The 24,812-nt window shown below is 46.8% G+C and overlaps 1 protein-coding gene across 2 annotated transcripts in view; it reads right to left on the reverse strand.

The window, feature by feature from the left end:
* Nucleotides 1-24,812, reverse strand: part of RAF1 (Raf-1 proto-oncogene, serine/threonine kinase) — a 289,683-nt gene that overhangs the window by 86,022 nt on the left and 178,849 nt on the right. For both annotated transcript variants that reach the window (XM_082266446.1, XM_082266447.1), the window contains exons 4-6: nucleotides 7,863-7,965; nucleotides 4,001-4,158; nucleotides 1-68 (exon numbers count right to left, since the gene is read on the reverse strand). The exon at nucleotides 1-68 is cut by the window's left edge and continues 25 nt beyond it. In XM_082266446.1, coding sequence (XP_082122572.1) covers nucleotides 1-68; nucleotides 4,001-4,158; nucleotides 7,863-7,965 — 329 coding nt within the window. The remainder of the gene's footprint in view (nucleotides 69-4,000; nucleotides 4,159-7,862; nucleotides 7,966-24,812) is intronic.

Consider the following 24,812-nt stretch of genomic DNA (forward strand, 5'->3'; position numbering starts at 1 on the left):
GCATCCGCCGCATGGTGAGGGATGGTAAAGCAGGCATGCCACTGTCTGCATAAATAGGAGTTGGAACTCTGTCAAGACAGGAGTAGAAAAATAGAGTTTTTGTCAGAGCTTACCGTAAAACTCTTTTCTCCGAGTCCTCTGACAGTCGCAGCCGCTCAGTAAGCCTTCACGAGTGGGTAAGGGCGCCATTACCCACTCGTGAAGGCTTACTGAGCGGCTGCGACTGTCAGAGAACATAACAGAGAAATTACATTACTGGGGTATGTTAAAAGGTGGTTGTAAAGGCTGATTATTTTTTACCTAAAATAAACATGTTATACTTACCTGCTCTGTGCAATGCACAGAGCAGTCCCTTAACTCTTCTTCTGGAGTCCACCATCGCCGCTGTGTCAAGCAGCTGCTGTGGGGGCACTTATGCAGGAATGCTCCTGAGCCAGCTAGCGAAGGTGGCGATTCTGCGGGTGCACTCCTGAGCTGGGCTGTCTGCTTCCTTAGACGCATACAGTGTGGCTCGACAATGCAACCGCTCCATCCTCACAGGATTTGACTGCTGGCTAGCCAATGGCTCAAGAAGAGCTGGCATTGGAAGTTATTTTTACCCTAATGCTGGGCATGCACTAAGGTAAAAACCTTTTGCCTTTAAAACCGTTTTAAGGCTGGGCAAATTTATACCTGCAGCCAAGAAATATTGTAAAGGAGTCAAAGAGAACGTTAAGTCAACAAAAACAAAGGCAAAAGTTATGCACCAGATGTAACTTCTAGGAGGTCTGGCTACCCAAGTTGCTAGTGTAGCACCCTCCTAGGTAGGTGCTAGTGAGAGAGTATAATTTTCGGCTCTGTCTGCCTATCAGAGGAGCAGCAAGCAAATCTATATATCTATATCTGTCTAGATTCATTGAGTCTAGAGGAGTGTTTCCACACTGGTCCAATAGGGAAACAAGTTGGACAGTGGAAGGAAACCTGGCCAATGGATACAAAGACTTTGATACAGTCCTGGTGATTGGTAGGGGCAGGCTGTCTCAGTGCATTCTGGGAAACTGTAAAAAAGCCAGGAGCACATGTGCTGCTGGGTCTTTGGCTGGTGAGCAGAGTCCCGGAGGGAGGGCGGCGGCTGCCGCCTCCTCCTCTGTAGTGGTGGCATGTGGTCGCAAGCGGTCGGCCCAAGGACCAGAGGAGGAACGGAACTGAACCCAGAGGTCCAGGAGAGCCGACTAAAGGGGGAGAGACACTGAAGACCCTCGAAAAACAGTATCACGAGTACAGTGGATCGTGTCTAGGGGCCTGACCTGAGGGGGGCCACCTCGGTGTAGGATAGTCAGAGGACGAGTGTCAGTGTGTCAAGTGAAAGGGGAGATATATATATATATAAATTTACAGAAAATGGGAAACTGAGTATTACCATTAAAGAAGCCATTACAATTTAGCTGACAGCACAGCTTGAATCAAACTCCAGTTTAAAGGAAAAGGCTCAGCTACCATGACAGTGACCAGAGCCATCTTTCAGCTAGAATGTTAAAGTAACTCCAGGAATTTTTTTCTAAGTTTTTGATTAAGAAGTGAACCTAGTCTTGGATTTGTATATCTGCCTGCACACCGCTGGGGGAAGTTCTCCCTAGCCTCCTTTCCATGTGTCACCAGGCAAGGAAAACAGAAGTTTTATCTATTCCCTACTCTAATAAAAATACATTTCTTATCTGTGTCCTTGTTAGAGAATTTCCACTTCTATACTGACAGGAAGAGAGAGGGGAAATCTCTCCAAGAGAGGGAAAGACAGCAATAAAAACTTGACAGATGTTCTAACCCTGCTCTGCCCAGCTCTTATTAAGAAGTTTTGACTGGAGTTGGAAATGCTGAACGTAACACAAACACTTGCGGCTCAAAAATAAACCTGTTATTTTGTCAAACAAACTAAACCAATTACAAAAAAAGCAGGTACCTAGTGAGAGCAAAACATACTTCTAAAAAGCTTTAAAATGAGCCCACGTAGCCCTGAACTCCAGAGAGCAATAGCAAATACTCAGATGCCCAGAGATAGCGAATATTCTTGATAACACCTGACCTGCCCACGTCTGAACCTCGCCATTGGCCTATCGCTGTGATAGATGCCCTCACTGACCTATCTTGAAGGGCAGGCGAGTGGATTCAGGGTTCTCAGGTGTATTTACTAAGAAACTGCTAAGATATATTTATTGGTCTAACTTGCAGCAAGCAGAAGAGACATCCTGTAGACAAGACAAGACCCCACTACATAGGAAAAATAAGGCAACAATATCTAACTCCAAAATCTGTTGGGTTTGTATTGCTTCCTGTGTCCCTAAAGGGCAAGTTTACCCTTTCTTGTCCTGCTGACCACTGTCATAGGGATAGAAAATGATATGAGATTCAAAATGTCACCGTTGTCATCAGAACAGTAGCAGGGGTAATCTTCTAAAAGTGACACATGTAGTGAAGACCGTGGCTAAACTTCAGTTCGCACTATAAACTGCACGTGAATAGCACAGGAACTGCACCACATTTCTATTTAATTCACATGTGATTCAGTGCGATGCAATTTGAGCCCCAAAGTTGTGCTTGGAACCAATTTGGGAACTGCACTGCAACTGGATAGCATGTTACTTTTGTACCATGCAATCCAGTGCCGGCAACCGCACTGCATTTGGGGTGTCCTTAAAATTGCACTGACACCGCTGCAGATCCCAAGGGCAGTGCAATTGGAAAGCGGTGCGGGAAACGCGTACAGATCGCAGGGTTTCCCATACTACATTAGTGTGAAGCTAGCCTTAAGAGGGTTTGGAGCCATCTCCTCTCAATTCTTCGGTCTCCAGGTCAGGAAGTGAAATTCTCAATGGCACAGACCACACAAATGGGAAAAAAACCTACTCTATCCAACAACCCCTCCTCCCTGCTTAGCCCCCCACCCCCTCACAAAAAAGAATATAAATGGTTTAAATATATTTAAAGATGTTAAAAATTAGCTTGTGGTACACACAAGAGAGAAAAAGGCAGTACAACAAGGCACCAACATTAGAGTGGCCTTTGCACCCCTTAAGAGCCGGTTCACATAGGCGCGACCCGACTTGCCAGGGCGACCTGTGAAGTCGCGGTGCACAGCTCACACCGTGACCTCGGAGCGGCATGCACGGACTTCATATCATTGAAGTCAATGCAGGTCGCCCCAAAGAAGCTCAGGATCCTTTTTCTAAGTCGGAGCGACTTGTGTCGCTCCTATTAGAACGGGTCCTGTGCTACTCTATGGCAGGCGACCTACGGCGACTTGCCTGACAAGTCGCCCCAGTGTGAACGGGGTCTTAAGGATTCATATTTCGCAATCTGCACTAGAAAACAACAGCTGTAATCTATTTACTAGGGGTAACCCCAAACTTTCTTTCAAAAAAGGTCTCCATTTACTACTACGAATGCTTCTGTTTCCCATTACTTTGGCTCTATAAATGAAAGCACCACAGCCCCAACAAGGCACTTGTCCCAAGTGGGAAAAGGCTGCCTGGTATTCATGGGTGGCCCTATTGAAGATCTTTGTTGATAAAATGGGCTTTAGTAAAAAGATAAATAAAGCGGACAATAAAACAGCAGAAATGCTTTTAACATTTGATGAAGTTTAGTACATGTGCTAGAAGTTAATGAGATAATTATTTACACTCTATGTACACTCAGTACTGGAGTGGTAACACAGCCCTTTGCATGAGCTCCTTCTGCAAATTTTCTATTCAAGGATGATGAAAGCCTGTGGTAATTACTTGGAAGGAGGCTGTGTTTATGCCCTTTGCTCATCCCACTGTCCTTTCATTTACAATAATAACTTTGTTTAAAAATAGAATAAACTAGTTCATCCAGATGTTTCCCCAAGTTCAGAAATCTCTACTCATCCAATTAGAAGTGCCAGTTTCCAAGTTGGATTGTGTTTCTGCAATGACACAAGCCATGCAACCTGTCAAGCTGTAAGGCATTCTGGGAGGCAGCCCTGCCTGTAACGGTCACTCACAGCAGCTGCCGGACATTGCTCCAGTCCACACACATGGTCGGCACTTTGGTGCTGCAGTGTTCATGGAACTTGTACATGCATGTCTGACAACGGAAACCATTTAGAAGGAACTTCTGACAGATGTCACAAAACGCCAGCTTCAGGAAAGTCTTTCGTACCTGTCAAAGAGAAGTTCAGGTGATTAGAAGAGAGTCGGTAAAGTTAAAAAGACGAATTATTATTATTATAATACAGGATTTATATAGCGCCAAAGGTTTACACCAAAAATCGCAAACATACATTACACCGATTTAAAGAGGAAGCAAAGTCCCAAAAAAAAAAAAAGGAAAAAAAAGCCCTGTAAAGAGAAAGGCATAATGAGCTAGTATGCATCGCATACTAGCTCATTATGAAGTACTTACCTTAAAACGATGCCCCCGCCGTGCCGCCCGCTCAGCGACAGGGCGGCCGACATGTCCGGCCGTCCTGCTTCCGGGTTGGCCGGAGGCGCGATTACATCACTCCCGCGCGGGAGCCGCCGTTCCTCGGCACTGAGCTCTGAAGGAACGGCACGGGTGGCCGTTCCTTCAGAGCGCATGCGCCGATGACGTCATTGGCAGTATGCACTCTAAATATCTCCTAAACGGTGCAAGTTTGGGAGATATTTATAGCATCTATAGGTAAGCCTTAATATAGGCTTACCTATAGGTAAAAGTTTGTGAGGTGGGTTTACAACCTCTTTAATAGACTCTATTGTAAGCTTGTATGAGCTGTGATTTCTTTGTTGTCATTGCTACATTTTGCTAAACTGTCACAATTTAACATTTTATGCATTATATTACCGATACTATCCCTTCATTGTAATTACATTAAACAGAATGATGGGAGATGATGGCACCACAACAGGTAAAAATGTCAGAAGAAAGTACACTAGGGTCGTTTCACACCACATGCAATCCAGTGCATTTTTTTTCTCTGCTTTAGAAGCGCATGGACAGTGGGTCACATGGATTTCAATGGCAAAGTTTAAACAATTGCAGTGGGTTCCAGTACAGTAAAAAAAAAAGTAGAACATGCTGCATTGTTTCTGCAAGGAACTGCACCAGAACATGGTAAAACGCACCGGAAAATAAAAAAAAAAGGATCAAAAATGCACCAGAACTCAATATAGAAAAAGCAAAAAAAAAAGGAAACCTGCATCGAAAAGCTCTAAATTTTTGACAACGCATCAAAAACGCTTCAAAAACCTGCAAGCTGAAACGCATTCAGATGGTGTTTCTGTGGTGTCAACTGGCCCTGCAAGAGTATCAGTTACCCTACCCATCATGTCTAAACCACAGGTCCTTTAAGAAGTACAACCATACACCTGCTGATACCCACCTTGGTCCGCCACCACTCCTTCAAAGCCCTGTAGTAAACACCCAGTTCTTTCAGGTATGGGGGGGATGCAATGCTTGGGCAAAAGGACCAGTCACAAGGCCAGAACACTGTCACATGAGCAGGAGTAGAAAAGCTGACTATCAGCGGGTGAGAAGTTATTCTTCCAAAAGAACCTGATTGCCATCAACTTTCAACCAGAGCAATCTGCCTTCATGGCTTATTTCCCAGTTTTGAGTAACCAGTTGATCAAGAGAGTCATGTAAATTGATTCAAAATGCCTTTTTATTAGCACCGCAGTGGATTCAATCAATAGCCATTATAATGTTAGTACTTGGTCACATTTAAAACAGATAGATGCAACTATGGATGGCAGCAATAAAAATGCCATAAGGTCAACAAAACTGTGCCAATATCTTTCTGCATTTAGCCAACATTAAATTCATGAAGACTAATATTTGCAACGGATGTGTCATAATTATCACTTAAAACCATGCAGGGGTTAATTACAAAGCAATAACAAGCACATGATAGAAATACCCTTTAAAAAGCTCTCCAGTCTGCCCTCAAAATTAAAAGCCAATAGCTACAAATACTGAAGCTGCTGACTTTTATTTTTACAAAGACACTTACCTGTCCAGGGATCAATCGCTGTCCTCACCCGAGCTGATTCTTTAATCAGCTTTGGGTCCAGATGCACCATCTTAACTTGCAGCTTCACAGCTGGCTTCCCACTGCACATGTGCAAACCACGATGCACTTTGTGAATATACCACAGTCAGCTGGGACCTAGGACGTGTCCCAAAATGCTGCGGGGGAAGGAGGCCGTGGTGATCTGACCGGAAGTCAGAGCAGGTACCTGTCAAAACCAGGTAACCCCACCAAAAATCTGCCAATTGTTAAAGAGGAGGAAGGAGGAAGCAAACAAGCAGACCTTCCCCTTTTGGGTAAAGGTCCCCTTTAACACACATCTACAGATGTTCAGCCACTGGTCCGTTTCTTTAAAGAAAAAGGAATAGAGGGCATATGCACTGTATCTAAACATTGTCCAATTTGGAGGGGACAACAGGGGTGTAATTGACAACAATGGGCCCCGACAGGTCTTGGAGATGAATGGCTACAATAATTAGCAATTTAAATATTTTTCACCTATCTCAATAGTCTGGTCATTTAAATTGTATCTAAATATGATTTTCTATTTCAGGAACAATGGTTACCAAGACAAATCGAGAGGGTCAATCTACTTAGTGAGGACACAGATAGAAAATCAACACCTGGCTGGGGTTCTATCTAGGGATCGACCAATTATCGGCAAAGCCGATACATCGAAGGCCAATCAGCACTTTCCCCAATATATCGGAATCGGCCGTCTGAGGTTACAGATATTGCCGATATTTCGGGAAAGTGCTGTACCGGAGTGATGCCTGCAGCTAGAGGCATCACCTTGATACCGGCATCCATAGCTGACGGTCGGCTGTCTTGTAATGACAACCGATGCGGCTGAGAAGCCGCTCGGCTGTCATTACAAGGAGCGAGAGGGGAAGTCTTTCGCCTTCCGGTGGGACGGGAGACCTGAACATACTACCTGCACGGCCGCCGAAGAGAAGACCCGATAAAAGCCGCATTTGGCTCTGATCCGGTCTCCATGTAAAAACCTGGAAGTGATGTCATGACATCACTTCCGGGTATTCGGCACCAGATTTTAAGAAAAATGACAGCATTCAAAACAGCCAAACCTGGCTGTTTTGAATGCTTTTAAGTGCAGAGGATGTGTTTGGGGTCTTTTAGACCCCCAGATCCCTCCACAACAGTACCTGTCAAGTGTAAAAATAAAAATTTTTTAAATGTACAAAAATATCGGCCAATATCGGCTGATGCCGCTATTCAATGGCCAAAAAAAAACGGTATCTACAACAAAATCAGTCGATCACTAGTTCTAACCCTTCCCAAATCCATCCAAATTAAAAAATGCTATGCATATTATTTATTTTAAAGTTACCAACCCTATCTGTGCACTAGTCAGCTCTACCAATACCACCAAAAGAAATAGACGTAGCTTTTATACAGACCGATTTCTCCCAAAGAAACATGGTAGATTGGGGGGGGGGGGGGGGAATACTGGTTATGGTTTTAACTGTTTAAAGAAGGTAAGTTCCACTCTGAAGATGTTTCCTTTCACCTTTGTTAGGTTTCTGGGATAGAAGTAAAAGAACATCTTACCAAGGGGACACAGACCGCAAAATGAAAAACCGACAGGGTGTTTGATAACTCCCTGCTTTTGTTAGACCACTTTTTTTTTATAAATTTGATAATAGTCTGACTGGTCAGTACACTGTAAACTTTAAAAAGCAATGAAATTCAAGAAAGTAATTGATGATGCGGTTTTGGAAAGTTTATCTGAAGAGGTTTAGGACTGGCTAAAATTCAGTTGCAACTTCAGGTTCAAAAGCAATGCATATATTGAGAAATCCAGGAGTGTTGCCACACAGATTTGCCATCCACTTACAAAATTATGGGTGGTGAGAGGGACATGATCCAAAAAATCCACTTGCAGCTCCGCTCTGATTAATGACATGGCATCCGTAGCCCAGTCTAGTCGATGCTTCTTGCTGGAATATAAAATCATATTAAAGTGCTATGAAGTGCTTTTCTAACCAAATGTTTTGGACCCAAAAGTAGCCAGAGGCTCTATTATCCCTCCTAATAGCATGCACCTCAAATACTAAAGTGACAAACACACTGTTTAATTTACATTGTTCCTTCTATTTCTGTATGTGGATGATGTTACTATAATTTTTTTTTATAAAAATAACCAATATACAGCTGTCACATGACACAGCCCTCTCCCAGCTTGTCTGTAGGGAAACATAAGCAGAAGAAGCTTCTAGTCCTCTGCTGCTGGTCACGTGTTCAAAAAAAAAAAAAAAAGCCTTTGGAATACAGAGTAAAAATAAACAAATGGTTTTAAATTGTCATACAAATATATATTTGAAACAAAATCTTTATTATTTTTTGGCAACAACATGGTGTAAGCAGATTCCTGTCAGTCACAGGCTGGGTCATGCTCCTCCAGCCAGCCTGTGTCCTAGAACAAGGAGGTGAAGCCACCATCAATCAGAATGCAATATCCCACCCCCATTGTGTTTAGCTGGTTAGTGGGCATTGAGGAGGGAGGGAGTGGGCTGTCACTTACCACTGTGTATACGCCCACATGTGGGACCCTATAGTCACATGGGCTGCTTAGATGTGATAGGGAGAAAATGCTCAGAGTAGAAACTCACTGAAAACGGAGCATGTGCAGAGTTTCTACAACAGCTGCAAAATCCCTAGCTGAACAGAAGGTGGAGATAGAGAGCAGGGAGATCAACCAGGTATTTGCAGAATACATAAAACTAATTCCATAGTGACTGAGTTTGAACAGCATGTAATACGTAATACAACATTTATTGATAGTTTTTATGTTGTGGGTTTAGTGACACTTTAAGAGGATCTCTACCCGTTTCAATTGTTAAGAGACAAAATCTAACTCAATTAAGAAGTTATGTCTGTTTTTGAAGACCACTCATTCAAGGCAGTATATATTAGGTTTTTTTTTTAGCATTAAGCGGGGCAGCATTTTTGCCACCAATAAAATTTACATACCAAAACATTCCCCACCCCCATGAAAAAACCAAACTCTTCTAAATAGATCGCACTTGTAACCTAATTTTCTAATAAAATAGCCGAGGATTTGGATGTAGTATTGATGGTCAACGTTGGGGGAGGTTGAGGATCTGGCTGTGCAGTCTTAGGAGTGTCTGGATCACTACAGTAATTGAACAGATTAAAAATAAGTTGGCTGCACACTGATGCCATAATCAATGTAAAGCCACCTTATAACAAACAGAGGATTGATTTACCACAAAGTCTCTACCCTGCCCCCCCCCCCCCCCCCCGGAAACGCAAGACTATATGTTGTTGAAATCATCTTCCAGGACAGCAAACCTAAAAAAAGATGGTCCCTCCCTAACCTGAAACTTAATCAAACAGTAAACCTTGTCTCTATCTTTAGATTGCGTTTCCTACTGGCAGGCAATGTAACATTTATTGTCTTCTCCTGATCGAATGTTTGTCGGAAGGTCTACCTCCAAGAGGATCTGCGGAGCAGAGTGGCAGTGAGCCTTTGTGGTGGCTCAGGGAATTCTCCCTTGTGTTCCAGGATCTGGACCTAAGTCTGGATAAGGGATTGACACCTGAAGCACCCCTGGCTTTCATGGCCCTGTCCTTCCTTTTGGAATATTTAGGTTCCTGGAGAGAGGTGTATTGGTTGCACACAGTTCAACTTTGCAGCTCTCCAAAAGGGACAGTGACATGGAGGGGGGTGATTTGGCTACCCTCTTCTCCTGGTGGACTCCAAAGGAAGACACCAGAAGGAGAGTATCTCCCTTTGCCTTGCAAGTCTAGGGGCAGAGTACATAACACAGCCAGGTAGTTCTGGGCATTAAGATAGGATCCTTAATCCGGAGGCTATCTCTTTCCCTTGTGTTGTGGAATCCTGCCCCTGAAGCTTTAGCTAAACCACCAATCAAAGCTTCCTCTCACATTAGTAGATGCTGTTGGTACTGCTAAATAAATTTGCCAGCCTCTCACTCCAATCCCAGTTCTTTGCCCCCCCCCCCCCACCTCAATTAATTAATAAACGCCTGCTAGAAGACCATAAAAGGCAGGTGATCAGTGATTTTTGCAGATGTTTTTTTACTAGCAGCAATAGGCAGTTAACCGTCTCTCTGTAATTGCTTTGATCTTTTTTCCCCAACATTTCCTTGTACAAGGCTACAAGTGGCTAGTACTGCTCAAAGAAGCCATTTCAGTTTTGCATGGTTCACAGAAAGTTTATTTACTGCCTTCATATCTCCATTGGCAAGATCTCTACAGTGGAGCTCCCAAGCTTTCAACCACCACCACTACATAGTCAAGAAAGTGTTTCTCATGTTTCAATCAAGAAGAATCTGGCCAAAGGCGTATAATGTCCTTGTTAGGCAGAGCAAATATAGCAAATTTCCTGAGCCCAAAGGACTCTGAAAAACATGCTTTTTTTTTTATTCATTCTCCATGCGACTTGCATTTCAAAGGGCTGCCCTATGTTCAGCAAAGTAGCTCATGAAGCTTTTTGCCGTGTTACGGTTTGCACATTTTTTTACCATACATGTTTCGGAGTTCGATGCAAGTTTTTGTGTGCAGCAAAACGTGTGCGCATGCATTTTTTGCATGTCCCCAGTGTGCACAAGTGTGAACAGCCTGCTGCCCCCTTCCCTTACTCAAAACAGACGAATTACACTTTAAAATATGCTTTACTCCCTTAGTGTTACTTTACCCCTGGAAAATCTACAGAAAAGTTGCAAAAAGCTTATCAAAAATGTGTTGCATGTTCAAATGCAAATTTTAGGTCTGAAAACGACACCAAAATGTTATGTATTTTCTGAAAGAATAGAACAAATAGAAAAATGAGATTTTTGACTTACCGTAAAATCCATTTCTCTGATGTTCATTGACGGACACAGCTCCTGATCTTCTTAACCATTGGGTTATACTGCCCCCTACAGGAGTAGGACACTAGGCAGAAAAAAAAAAAAAAGTCTGGCTACACCTATGGGCAGTCCCAGGGAATATACTCCCTCTCTCTGCTATAGGTACTCAGCTTTGTCAGAAGAATTACAACTCCAGAGGGGTGGGTGCTGGGTCTGTCAATTAACACCAGAGAAATGGATTTAGCAGTAAATAAATAATTCAATTTTCTCTTTCGTTCATTGACAGACAGTTCCTGATCTTCTTAACAATTGGGAAGTCCCAAAGCAGTGTTAAACATGAGGGGTGGGAACAGCGAAAAAGAAATTCCCAAGGCTAACTATAGCAAACCTGGTAAACAGAAGCTCAACCAAAACTACTGGAGCTCATCTGAAAAAATAATACACCCTCAAAGAGGACCAGGTCCTCGAAGCAGCAGCCTGCAAAACCTTGCGGCAAAAGGAAGCATCTGCAGATGCCAACACATTCACTTCATAGAACTTTTTGAAAGTGTGCACTGACGACAAGGTGGCCGCCTTGCAAACCTGCGTCACCGACGACTGATGACGGAAGGCCCAGGAGGCACTGAGTGGCCGAGTAAAGTGTGCCTTGACAGGGAAAGGAGGAACCAGACCCTTGATGGATTAGGCCTGAATCACCGTCTGTCTGATCCATCTGGAAATGGTCGCAGAGGAAGCTGACAATCGTTATCGATGCCCATCCATAAGCACAAATAGCGAGTCTGACCTAAAACACTCCGTAGCTGCCAGTACACCCTAATAGCCCAGACCACATCCAAGGCATGCATAGCAATTTCCTTTGGATGTTTTGGCCTGGGGCACAGGGAAGGCATCACGTCTTCATTCAAATGAAAATCCGAGACAACCTTTGGAAGGAACGACAGACCGGGACAAAGAACAACCTCATCTCTGTGAATCTCCAAGTAAGGTAACGACAGGATAACACCGCCAATTTTGACACCCTGCGTGCAGAACTGATCGCCAACAAGAAGGCCACTTTCTGGGACAACGTAAGCAGGGGAATTTCCTGAAGATTCTCAAAAAGGAGGCTTCTGAAGGACTGAGCACCAAATAGAGGTCCCGAGGCAGCAACGGAAACCGCACTGGAGGGGCTAAGTGCCTAGCTCCCTGAGGAAAAGTACACACCAGGGAGTATGAGGCCAAGGGCTGTTGAAAGAAGACCACTAAGGCAGACACCTGTCAGGGTGCCAGGAAACCAGACCACACGGGGATGCAGGTAAAAAAAAAGCAGTTTATTGGAGCAAACAACAAACGCACAGCAAGAGTGAGGAAGTGGGAGCAGGAACAAGCCTGGGTCAAGTCCAGAAGCGCGTAGTCTGCTAATGCCGGGTCGAGTGCCAGGAGAGTCAACAGCTAAGCCAGGTCATACACAGAGGAACAAGGAGAACAGAAGACTGCTAGCAGAGATGCACCTTGGAGCACAAACACAAGGGCAAGGACTGCAATCCATCAGGTGATATAGTCCTCCAGAGCCGCAAGGACACTTCTTGTGCCCCCTTAGTGATTGACATAAGCCGTGGCATTGTCCGATTGAATAAGCACCGGACAACCCTGAAGACAATCTGTCCAATGATCCAGACACAGTCTGATCGCTCTGAGTTCCAAAACATGGGTCGGGAGTCTGGACTCTTCCAGCGTCCAGATCCCCTGAGCGGAATGCTTGCCGAGAACGCCTCTCCAGCTGGAAAAGCTGCATCCCTGGTGACCACTGTCCAATACAAGGGGAGGAAGGATTTTCCCAGCCTAAGCGCCTGGAGAACAAAGGCACCATATCAGGGACTCCTTCGTGCCCCGACTTAGCCGGATCTGATTATCCAAAGACTGCAAAGTCTTTCCCTTTGCAGGGACCTTGTATGGAACTGTGCAAACGAAACCGCCTCGAAGGTAGACACCATCAGGCCCAGCACCTGCATGCAATCCGGTGGGATGACCATTTGTTGGCGGTGAATTGCAGCCTGCAATTTCTGAAGTTAGTCCAGAGGAAGGAGCACTCTGGCAAAGGCCGAGTTCAGATTCCGGTCCAGATAGTTCAGCTTTGTGGACAGAACCAGAGCAGACTTCTGAAAATTCAGAATCCAGCCGAACTCCAACAGAGTTCGTATTGTAAACTCCAGGTTCTCCACCAAAGCAGAGGGAGACTCCAGAAGGAGATCATCCAAGTAGCCTAGTACCACGATCCCCCGTAGTCATAGCAAAGCTAGCACTGGGGCTAACACTTTTGTGAAGACCCGAGGAGCAGAGGCGAGACTAAAGGGTAACGCCACAAACTGATAATGCTCCTCTTCCACAACAAAGTGGAGAAAACGCTGGTGACTGGCACATATTGGAATGTGAAGGTAGGCATCTTTGATATTGATAGAGGCGAGGAAATCCCCCCTAATGCAGGGATGCCATCACCATTCAAATGGATTCCATTCTGAACATCTGTACCTGCACAAAGCAGTTTGGCGTCTTGAGGTCCAGGATTTGATGCACTTTGCCTTCCTTCCTGGGAACAATGAACAGGTTTGAGAAAAAACCCTGAAAACTTTCCAAGGCCGGAACCGGGACAATCACCCCTTGAAAGAACAGGTCTTGTATCGCCCCAAACAGGCACTGTAAGCAGTTGGGGGACAGGCCCAACTTGGAAGGAAAAAACCTTGCCAGGGGAGTGAAACGCAAACTTGTACCCAGACCAAATGACTTTGTGGACCCACTTGTCTTTCACCCGGGAAGTCCAAGGGTCAGGAAACCAGCAAAGATGTCCCCCCTACCCCCAATACGGGTGAGGGCACACATTCATGCAGAAGGAGCGTTGTCCCCAGGTCTGGAGGTGTACTCTCCTCCTCCCCCCCCCCCCCTGTAAGACCTTTAATGATGTCATTCAGGGTAGCTCCAAACAGGCGATATCCTTGAAAAGGAAGAAAATCAGTCAAGGCCTTTTTTGAAGTCTGATCCCCAGACCAGCACTTGAGCCAAAAGGACCACTGCCAAAACAGAAACGAGCCATCAGGGGAGCCGCATCCAAAGAGGAATCCCAAAAACTGCAGCCCCTGGCCCAGCTGGTCCGCCAGCTCTGTAAAGGCAGAGGGGAGTGATTCCCCCTCCAGGTTAGCCCACTCAGTAAGAGTTTGCGACACTAGGGCAATGATGAATACCGGCCTCACTGCCAAACCAGCCTTCCTGTCAGCCAAGTCCTTAAAGGCCCAAGGACTCTTCAGACGCTTTGGTCGTCCCCAATCTTTAGCGACAATTCTGTCAAAATAGGCAGGGGAAAGGAAACACTTTTGCCGCTTTGGATGGCTTGTGAGTGCCAAAAGGGCACCTGCACCTCCGTTGCAGCTTGAGCTGCGTCCACCATCTTCATGGTCTCACGCACAGATACAATCAGTGCATCTACCAGCGCCTTTTCGTGCATGGTCGCAGACGTGGAGGAATCATCCTCACTATTAAGGGGACTTCAGGCGCGTGGTTGCAGACCCAGCAGGATGACCAACGTCCGCAGTGGCTGGATAAGATTCAGGATCCGATGAGACAGATGAGGCAGGGGAAGGTGGGGGGGGGGGACTTTTTGCTAGCCCGTCATCAGCAAGCCACCTCCACCTGGGACACAAGAGACTCAAGGACCGCCATCAGTGCATGGATGGATGGTTGAGACCTGGAAGGCCCCACAGCCTCAGAGAGGGGATCAGGTGGGGAAAGGTGCTCCAAAGACTCCAAGAGTCACCAGGGGGACCCCACAAAAAGTGTAAAAACACTGCTAAGGGACAACCCCCCACGCTTGCAGCACCACTCAGTTGCCAGGCACAAAGCACCAACCGATCCTCAGCAGAAAAGGAGAGGTCCCCACCAGACTCACCACCCACAGAAACAGGCACCTGCAGTAACCGGGAGAATCTGCACTACACATACGCCGATCAGCAAGTAAAATCAGGAGCAAGCACCAAGGGAAAAAGGAGGGGCTCCACTGTCATGGCCGCCGCTATTTCCAATGAAACCACAAGAAAATGGCCATTGGACTACACAAACATGGCCACCTGGTATAGAAACACATAGGCTACAACAAAATAGAGGCACCACCAGAAAGTGGCCAGACCACCCAAATAGCCCCAGCATGGAAGGGGGGGGGGGCAGGATGAGGGACTTGGCAAGGGGAGGGTGCCTGTGGGAAGGAGGGGAACCCAGAGGTCCGACCGTTCCAAGGAAGGGCCTACGTCCACCCAAAAACCCCTCCAGGGGGAGAGGGGGGGGACCATCGAAATGGGGGGCTGTCAGCCAGGAGGAATGCTGCAACTCGGGCTGCGACCCAGCAGTATGTGGCCTCGCGAGGGGTTTTAATTGCAGGCTAGCCCCCCATGAACTGGGGCTATGTCGCAGCCAACCTAGCGCGGAGCTGAGGTCTGCGTGCGCTCACTGACCAGACTAGGGCGACCACTGGATCTAGATTATCCAGCCTTTCGTCCAGTCCAGCAGTTGATTGTGGATCTTACAGAAAAAAAATCTTCTATCTAAAAAATGTTGCCAGGACCAAAGATCCCAGCAAGGAAATAGTTTTTTTCTGCCTAGTGAGGAGTAAGGACCTGACTGAGTGGCTATAGCAGAGCGTGGGAGTATACCCCCTGGGACTGCCCATGGGTGTAGCCAGAATTCTTTTCTGCCTAGTGTCTTACTCCTGTAGGGGCAGTATAACCCAATGGTTATGAATATAAGGAGCTGTGTCCGTCTATGAACGAGGAGAAAAATAACTTTTATTCGTTTTTTTTATTATTTAAGTTCTTCTTTAAAAGGACACATCAGGTGTCTATTAGACCCTTGATGTTTCTCCCATGCTGCTTACAACAAAAAGAATGTGACTTTAGCAGTCATCTGCCAGAATACGACAACCGCAAACCCAGAATTGGTCAGAGCAGAGCACTGCCAGATTTAAAACAAAATGAGAGGATTGGCAAATGATGTTCCCCAAGCTCCCACCACTGCCCTTGCCCACTTTGTGTAAACTCTAACAGTTGTTTAGGCTCAAGGTACTAACTAAAGACGGTTACCCCAAATAATGCTTTGAATTACCCATTTTAACTGAGATTCCGGGCCCAAGTAAAGCTTGGGGTTAATGCTAAGTGGGTCTAAGAGGAACTTAACACTGGAATCTGTGCGCAAAGAAAAAAAAAAAATAAGGCAGACACAGGACTAGTCATCAGCTGATCTTTCCCCATTACGGACTTAACAAGCCCTGTTCAACAATGTCTCTCAGAGGTGGCCATTTTGATAGAGGCAGGGCTTTGCTTCTTCATGTCAGGGACTACAGCAAGGAGAACCGGGAACATCACAGTAGTGACATCACCAAATCTCTAATTAGCAGTCAAAAAGGCAGCAGTGCCTTCGATTTCACACAGCAGATCACAGCGGTGATGTTGTACGCACACTTGTATACCAGGAAGAGCACTACTAGTTTTTTACTGATGAAATGCAGGTTTTTTTAAAGTACTGCTTAGGAATTACATATACTTCAGGATGTTCCTTATAACACAGCAAACCTTAACCTTAAGGGTTCAAGTCTACTTTAAAATACACATAAAACAGTACATGGAAAAAAGCTTGTGCTTGGTCTTCCTACATTTTCAGTAAAGTAAATGCATTGATAATGTGCTTTATTTACACAAAATACCAGTGGTAAGAAAAATGTGAGCAATATCAATGCTGTAGTAATGAACCATAAATAGATTCAAAGTGCAGCCTGAGGCAACATGCTAGACCCAGCTGGAACACACATACAGACAGAACCATGATTAAGTGCTGCATACACACCTCAGGTTCTATTTGTGAATTTCAATGGGATATTTGGAAAGGTACAACCAGAAAGTCATTGTATCTGTTGGCTGACACACACAGCAGTTTCACAAATCCCACAGGAATAAGTTGCGTGACTTGTCCCCACCTACAGAAACTTAGTATCTGATTACCTCAACCAAAACAAAACTCGCGCTGGGAAACGTCCCAGCACTTCCAACTGTAGCCAGCTTCTCGCCAAGTGAGCATGGTGGGGAGAAGGAGGCCACGACTTCAAACCAGACGCTCACAGCTCTATGTTCCGAGACAGAATTTCATCTTATTGCATAATTCACAGCAGAGCTCACAACATCAAAACCATTGTTTTAAACATCTGAGAAATGGCTATAGCCAAAAACAACAGATCTAACCAAACTCAGTCTAGTCATGAGCCTCTTCTTAGATACTGTAACCTTTGTCGTGCAAGGCAAAGTGATAACCGTTCTAAAAGGACCCCCCCTAACAATCCCTTAAGCCTGATACACACACACTATGGGTGGAACATAAAAAAAAAACTGCCAGCTTCTGTCGGAGCCGCTGCACTAACGATCCTACGTTAGTACAGTAATCACCCCCATTGAGCTGTTGTGCTCTGACAGAGGGGCGGCTCCCCCACTAGAACACTCCAATCAGCACTCTCTGACACTGGCAGAGAGCGCTGATCAGGAGTCCGTTGGCTGCTGGTTTTCCAGCATGCTCATCCAACAGAAGACGGCCAAACGGACCGCTTCTATCGGACATGGTGCCATACACAAGGGCCAAATGTCGGCCATTTTGATTTGAACTGGCAGATGTCGGCCGGCATTCGGCTCAAGTGTATGGAGCTTTACCTTGCGCCCTTTTCCCACAGTCAGCCCTGAAATGACTGGCATCAGTGACTAACAGAAGCTGTGATGTTATTCCTCTGATCGTGCAACAGTGCTGGGAACCAAGCAATGTCAAAAAGGAGGCAATTAAATGTTGGGGTCCCCTCATGCACCCGTGTGCATAAGACCTTAAAAATGGATTTTTGTAAAATCTTACCGTAAAATCCTTTTCTCTTAAGCTCATTGACAGACGCAGTCCTCTTGATTAATATCAACTTGGGTTATACTGCCCTCTACAGGAGTAGGACACTAGGCAGAAGGAAAACGTTCTGGCCACACCTTAGGGGCAGTCCCAGAGGGTATATCCTCTCTCTCTCTGCTAAAGGAAGTCAGTTATGTCACAAAGCAGTGTTAGAGAATTTAACCCAACCCAACTCAATGAGCTGTCAATGAGCTTAAGAGAAGGATTTTACGGTAAGATTTTACAAAAATCAATTTTTCTCTGTCGCTCATTGACAGACGCAGTCCTCTTGATTAATATCAACTTGGGACGTCCCAAAGCAGTGCCACAAATGAGGGGTGGGATAACAGAAATCAAAAACCAATCTAGAAGGCCCAACTGGTGCCGACTAGAAGTCTTAAAGGCTCATCAGTCAAAAGGATGAGACTCCCAACAGGAAAACCCTCGAGGTAGACCAACGGTCTCCTCAAACTGCGGCCTGCAGAACCTTGCGGCCAAAAGAGGCATCCGTCGATGCCATCACATCAACTTTATAAAATTTTGTAAAGATATGAACCGACGACCAGGTAGCCGCCTTGCAAACCTGGACCAGTGACGCCTGATGGCGGAAGGCCCAGGAAGCACTAAGCGCCCGAGTGGAGTGCGCCTTAACAGGGAACGGAGGATTCCGACCCTTAATAGAATAAGCCTGTACCACCGTCTGTCTGATCCATCTGGAGATAGTCGCGGCAGATGCAGGCAACCCCTTTCTGGGGCCATCCGTGATCACAAAAAGTGAATCCGTTTTACGAAACGAGTCCGTAGTTTTCAGGTATACCCCGATTGCCCGAACCACATCCAAGGAATGTAACGCAAACTCCCGAGGATGACTGGGCTTAGGACACAGGGAAGGTAATACAATATCCTCATTCAGATGAAACTCTGAAACCACTTTAGGAAGGAACGATGGATTCGGACGAAGAACCACCTTATCCCTATGAACCACCAGATATGGGGAACGACAAGATAATGCGGCCAGTTCTGACACCCTGCGTGCAGAAGTGATAGCCACCAAGAAGGCCACCTTCTGGGATAACGTAAGCAAGGGAATCTCCCCAATATCTTCAAAGGGAGGTTTCTGAAGAACCGACAACACTAAATTAAGATCCCAGGGCGGTAAGGGTGCGCGCACTGGCGGAGCCAGTTGTCGCACCCCCTAGATGAAATTCCGCACCAAGGAATTAGTAGCCAAAGGTTTCTGAGAGAAGATTGCGAACGCTGAAACCTGACCCTTGATAGTGCTCAAGGACAGTTTCTGCTCAAACCCCTGTTGCAAAGGCCAAGATTCGGGTCACCGAATAGGTACGTGGAGGAAATCTAAGAGATTCACACCACGCAATATAAGCCTTCCATGTGTGATAATAGACTTTGCTGGAAGTCGCTTTCCTTGCTTTAATTAGAGTAGGAATAACTGAAGTTAACAATCCCTTGTCCTTCAGCACCTGGGTCTCAATGGCCAGGCCGTTAAAGCCAGCGATTGTAAAGCAAGATGGAAGATCGGTCCCTGAGACAGCAGATCCTCCCTGAGATGAAGTCTCCAAGGAGCGTCCGCGACCAGCCTCACCAAGTCGGCGTACCAGGCTTGACGAGGTCAGTCCGGAGTTACCAGCATAACTGGAATTCCCTCCACCTCTATCCTGCGAAGAAGTTTCGGCAGTAACGAGAGGATGGAAGGCATACAGTAGCTGATACTGCCCCCACGGGGCGATCAGCGCGTCTGCTGCGTCCGCTAGAGGATCGCGGGCGCGAGCTACAAACCTCCGCACCTTCCTGTTGAGCCGAGATGCCAACAGATCCACATCCGGGGTGCCCCAATGAAGGCACAGCTGGTGAAATACCTCTGGATGAAGAGACTATTCCTCTTGATCCAGAATCTGACGGCTGAGAATCTGCCTGCCAATTTTCCACCCCCGGAATGAATACCGCGGAGAGAGCTGGAACAAACTGTTCCGCCCAATGAAGAATGCTGGCCACTTCTATGGCCGCCAGGGCACTCTTGGTGCCCCTTGGTGATTAACATAAGCCACGACCGTGGCATTGTCCGATTGGATCCGAACCGGGAGAATTTGAGAAGAAACTCCTCTTGGAGAATTCGGGTATGAGACTGGGCGAATGGTATTGCCTCTAAGGAGGCCACCATAAGTCCCAGCCAGTTGACGGACAGCAACATTCGAATCGTTGACTGAATCTTCTGGAGTTTCTCCGCAAGGAGAAACACTCTTGCCAAGGATGTATCCAAAATTAGGCCCAGATAGTTCAGTCTCCTGGTGGGAACCAGGGATGATCTTTGGGAAAAGCGAAGAAAACGCTGATGTCCTGCGAAGATGGGGATATGAAGATAGGCATCCTAAATGTCTATGGACGCCAGGAAATCCCCCTGATGCAGAGAGGCCACCACTGTTCGGATGGACTCCATCTCTCCCAAGTCCAGAATTGGACGCACCTTGCCCTCTTTCCTGGGCATTGTGAACAGGTTCGAATAGAACCCCTGAAAATGTCCAAGGAACGGGAACTACCACTCCTTGTTGCATCAAGTCCATTACTGCCCCCCGCAAAGCTTTTAAGCGATCCGGGGATAATCGAATATTGGAAGGGAAGAATCGCACCGGTGGAAGTGATCGAAACTCGATCTTGTATCCCGACCGTATGACCTCGTGAACCCCTTTGTCCGGGATTCTGGAAAGCCATGGATCCGGAAACCAGTGAAGACGTCCCCCCACCCCAGAGATGGGTGGGGGCGCACCTTCAGGCTGTATTGGACTTATCTTCAGGCTTGGCTGAGCCGGACTTTTGTTTACCCGACCAGCACCCTTTGAAACCCCCTGAAGGGGCTTTGGAGGGCTTCGCCTTATCGCCCGCCCCAGCGGAACGAAAACTTTTTATGAGCAGAAAAGTTTACCCTTAGCAGTCTGTGGCAAGAAAGTGCTCTTGCCCCCAGTGAGATCCTTTATAATCTCACCCAAACAGGCGATCCCCTTGAAACGGGAGATTCCCATTCTTTCAATGTTTGTGAAACTAAACCAATGGCAACCACTGGCCTAAAGGTTGACCCTATCAGGGAAAAAATGGAGCGGGATTCCGCTTCCACTTTTCGATCCACCGGATCCCTAAAGGACAGAGCGTCCTCCAACGGGATAACAGTGGCTTTATTTAGTCTGGAAATCGGTGAGTCCACCACTGGTGGTACCGCCCATTTTTTAAGGAGGGATTCCTCAAACGGATAGCGCCTAGCAATGCGTATGGAAATAGCAGGGGTTCGTTTCGGACGACCCCATTTGGGCAAGGGAAAAACCTTCGCCATTTTGGTAGGCTTGCTAGTACCAAAAGGAATTTCAGTCTAAGCTACCTCTGCCGGTGTAACCTCAAGACTTAAGGTTTCCCGGACAGACACAACTAGTGCATCCACCAACGCTTCTTCTTGTGCTATGGCGGAGGCAGAAACGTCCTCCTCACTGTCTGAGGAGACCGTACCTGAGACAGCAGCCCCAGAAGAGGGACCTGCAGCTGCAGTGACCAGCTCAGAATCCGTATCTGAAGTATTAGATGAAATAGGGGTAGGCGGGGGTCGCTTTCTTGACCCCCGTCCCTGACAGGCCACCTCCACCCAGGATACCAAAGACTCCAAAACTGCTGATAATGCATCAATCATAAGTGGGGCACTGGAGGGTCCTGCGGCAACCTCGAGGGGATCAGGTGGGGATACATGTGTGGCAGGGTCCATGATTATTCAAGATACTTGCCCGCAAACAAAAAAGAATTTCAAAGAAAAAAACTTTTTTTTTTTTTGCAGTCCCCCAGCGCAATAGCGCCCCTCAGTGTTACCTGCTTGGACCCCACAGAGAGAGAGACCCCAAGGCTCACCACCTGATGCACAGAAGTTTCTATTAACCTACTCTCAGCGCTGTCTCTTACAGACAGGAAGTCTTTAGGATCATTTCCCTGGGAAAGGAGGCGGCTCCGCCCCTTTACACGCCTTCCGGCGCCTCCCATGCTACTCCTCGAGGTAGCTGGTCATCTCCAAAATGGCCACCCCCATGCTGGAGACACGAGGCTACGCCAAGATGGCGGCCCCGCGCGACCTGCGGGGGGGATCGGCGGCCTGTGGAAAGATGGCAGCGGTCTGCGGAAGGTAGTCATCGGCCTGTGCGGCCTGCGGGAGGTGTATGGCCTGTGGGAGGATGGCGGCCTGCGGATGGCGGTAGTCCAGGCACAGGCATCGGCCTGTATTGCAACCTTATGTATCAGGTAGGATGCTATCACCCTCATACATGGCCATCATAACCGTAATGCCAGCCACTGACTTCAGTCATAGTCCCTTTACAGTGCCCCTCATACAGTGACTCCGATAATCAGCTCCCAAACCAAGCCTTATTCACTAAATCACCCTCAAGAGGGGGAATCTGTGACACCTGTTAAAGGATAGAGGGGAGACCCAGGATCAAGCGCGTCCGACCATCCCAGGGAGGGGCCCGCGTCCACCAACAAACCCGTCAGGGGGAGAGGGGGGAACATCTTACTCACCATACCGGAACCGGCGGGCGCCACTCCTGACAAAACCCCTCTCCACCGAGGTGGGGGGGCTGTCGACCAATAAGGACGCCGTGACTCAGTTTCCAACTGGTCGTCGGCGTCCAGGCGTTTAACTCGTAGGGTCAGTCCCCGTCCAGTGGGACTATGTCGCGGCCGACCCAGCGCGGAGCTAGGGCCTGCACGCGCTCGTAGGCTGACTGGGGTGACCACTGGATCTCAACATCCAGCCCGTCGCCCAGTTTCAGCGTACTTGCTTGAAGATCTCTCAGGAAAAACTGGAGAAAAAAAGCTGCCTAAAAAAAGTTTTTCTAAAAAATCTTGCCAGGACCAAAGATCCCAGCAAGGAACTTAGGTCCTTACTCCTAACTAGACAGAAAAAAACTGACTTCCTGTAGCAGAGAGAGAGAGAGGATATACCCTCTGGGACTGCCCCTAAGGTGTGGCCAGAACGTTTTCCTTCTGCCTAGTGTCCTACTTCTGTAGAGGGCAGTATAACCCAAGTTGATATTAATCAAGAGGACTGCGTCTGTCAATGAGCGACAGAGAAAAGTGTTTTTTTAGCTCCAGTCAAGTTACTTTGCCTAGAATGAGATGTCATCAGTTTTCATCAGGCATGAGAAAGCATTTGCTCAATCCACTCTACCCCAGTGATAACATTGTGTCCTTGTAACCTTGTAACAAATTACACTGGGAGAGGTTGCAGCATGGGCAGTTCTGTGTTACGCATTTGTCACCTAGGCACCAAAATGTACATACAGTAAGGCCGGTTATAGACAGTTTGAATCCCGAGATTCGAACCATGTAGGGGCAGGCTAAAACGTACCCAAGTTGATCAATCAATTTGGGTACAACCAGCCTGTCCGATTTTACATGCGATTATTGCTAGCGCCGGGAGAACACAATAGCCCTGAGTGAGGGATTCCGCCACCAACACTGACTGTGTTGATTGGGCAATCAAGCAATTTTCTTTCCTGCAACCACAAACGCTCATCTATAGCCAGCTTAACCATAATGTCTGAGCCAGTATTTTAGTCCAGAAACCACTGGATAGTCCCTAAACAAACACAGCACCATCCTTCTAAAGAGAAAAGCAGATTATGGCATTGTCAGAGGAAGTTCTATAATCTCTTGGAGAAGTAACCAACACCTGAAAGCGTTACACTTACACATCAAATCTGTAAAGAAAAGCGCACGCAACCTCGGGCAATAACGCTTTAATAAAGGACAAAAACACAGTACATTGGAATTGCACTCACACTTTTCCTTTAAGACAATCGCTTTACAGCATTCCAACAGGAGCTACTCGCTCCTCCCGTCCCTCCAGATGGTGACTCTGCGGTCTCCTCATTCGCGGCTGCCGCCGCTGTATCCCCGCTCTCCTTCACTTCCTGTGTTGCCTGGTCACTGGATGCCGGTTCTAGTGCGCCTGCGCACTATACCAACGTAATCTAAGGCGCCTCAGGAAACGCGTTGTCCGTAGTAACAGCAGAGGCAGTGCACCCGTGTCTTGAATCTCCCACCTCGCAGCTCCGTACAACTTGTGGCTCCGGCTTTGGCTGAGGCTCTCCTGAGGCACCGTAGATTACGTTGGTATAGTGCGCAGGCGCACTAGAACCGGCATCCGGTGACCAGGCAACACAGGAAGTGAAGGAGAGCGGGGATACAGCGGCGGCAGCCGCGAATGAGGAGACCGCAGAGTCACCATCTGGAGGGACGGGAGGAGCGAGTAGCTCCTGTTGGAATGCTGTAAAGCGATTGTCTTAAAGGAAAAGTGTGAGTGCAATTCCAATGTACTGTGTTTTTGTCCTTTATTAAAGCGTTATTGCCCGAGGTTGCGTGCGCTTTTCTTTACAGATTTGAATTGTTTTGATCCGCCCCCCCCCCCCCCCCCCCCCCGTGGAGTGAGAGAGGAGCAGCAGCAACCAGGACATTTCAGCTAATAAACATACAAAGGAAGTGAACACATGGACAGCGCCATGGGCTGGTGAAGTACTCCTCTTTGTACTTTTTGTATATCAGCATGTGCAGGATTTGTCCTTTTTGATTGTTACACTTACACATGACTTTGCATACACTTAACAAAAAGTTATGTCTGACGTTTAAACCTCCAATTCCTGGCATATACAAAAAATACCCCACATATTAGATGTCTACAGCAAGCCATAGAGGATTTAAACTTTCTTTCCTTCCACCACAGGTAGGAGGAAAGAAAATTGTTCAATCCCCTCATCAATACATTCAGGGTTAAAAGGGAGAATCCACCCCACAGTGCTAATTGTATTCTGAAAAAAACAAAAACAGAGGCGCCTCGAAGTGTAGACTGTAGACATATTTATTAAACAGAAATTAATGCACTCACATCTGAATACATGTTCATGCACTAAAAACCCATTCCGAGATTTAAGATGAGCTGTGTGATGGACGTGATGCCCGATCTGTGTAGCTGTCCCACT

Source organism: Pelophylax lessonae, assembly GCF_965119305.1.
Source record: "Pelophylax lessonae genome assembly, chromosome: 8".
Lineage (NCBI taxonomy): Eukaryota > Metazoa > Chordata > Amphibia > Anura > Ranidae > Pelophylax > Pelophylax lessonae.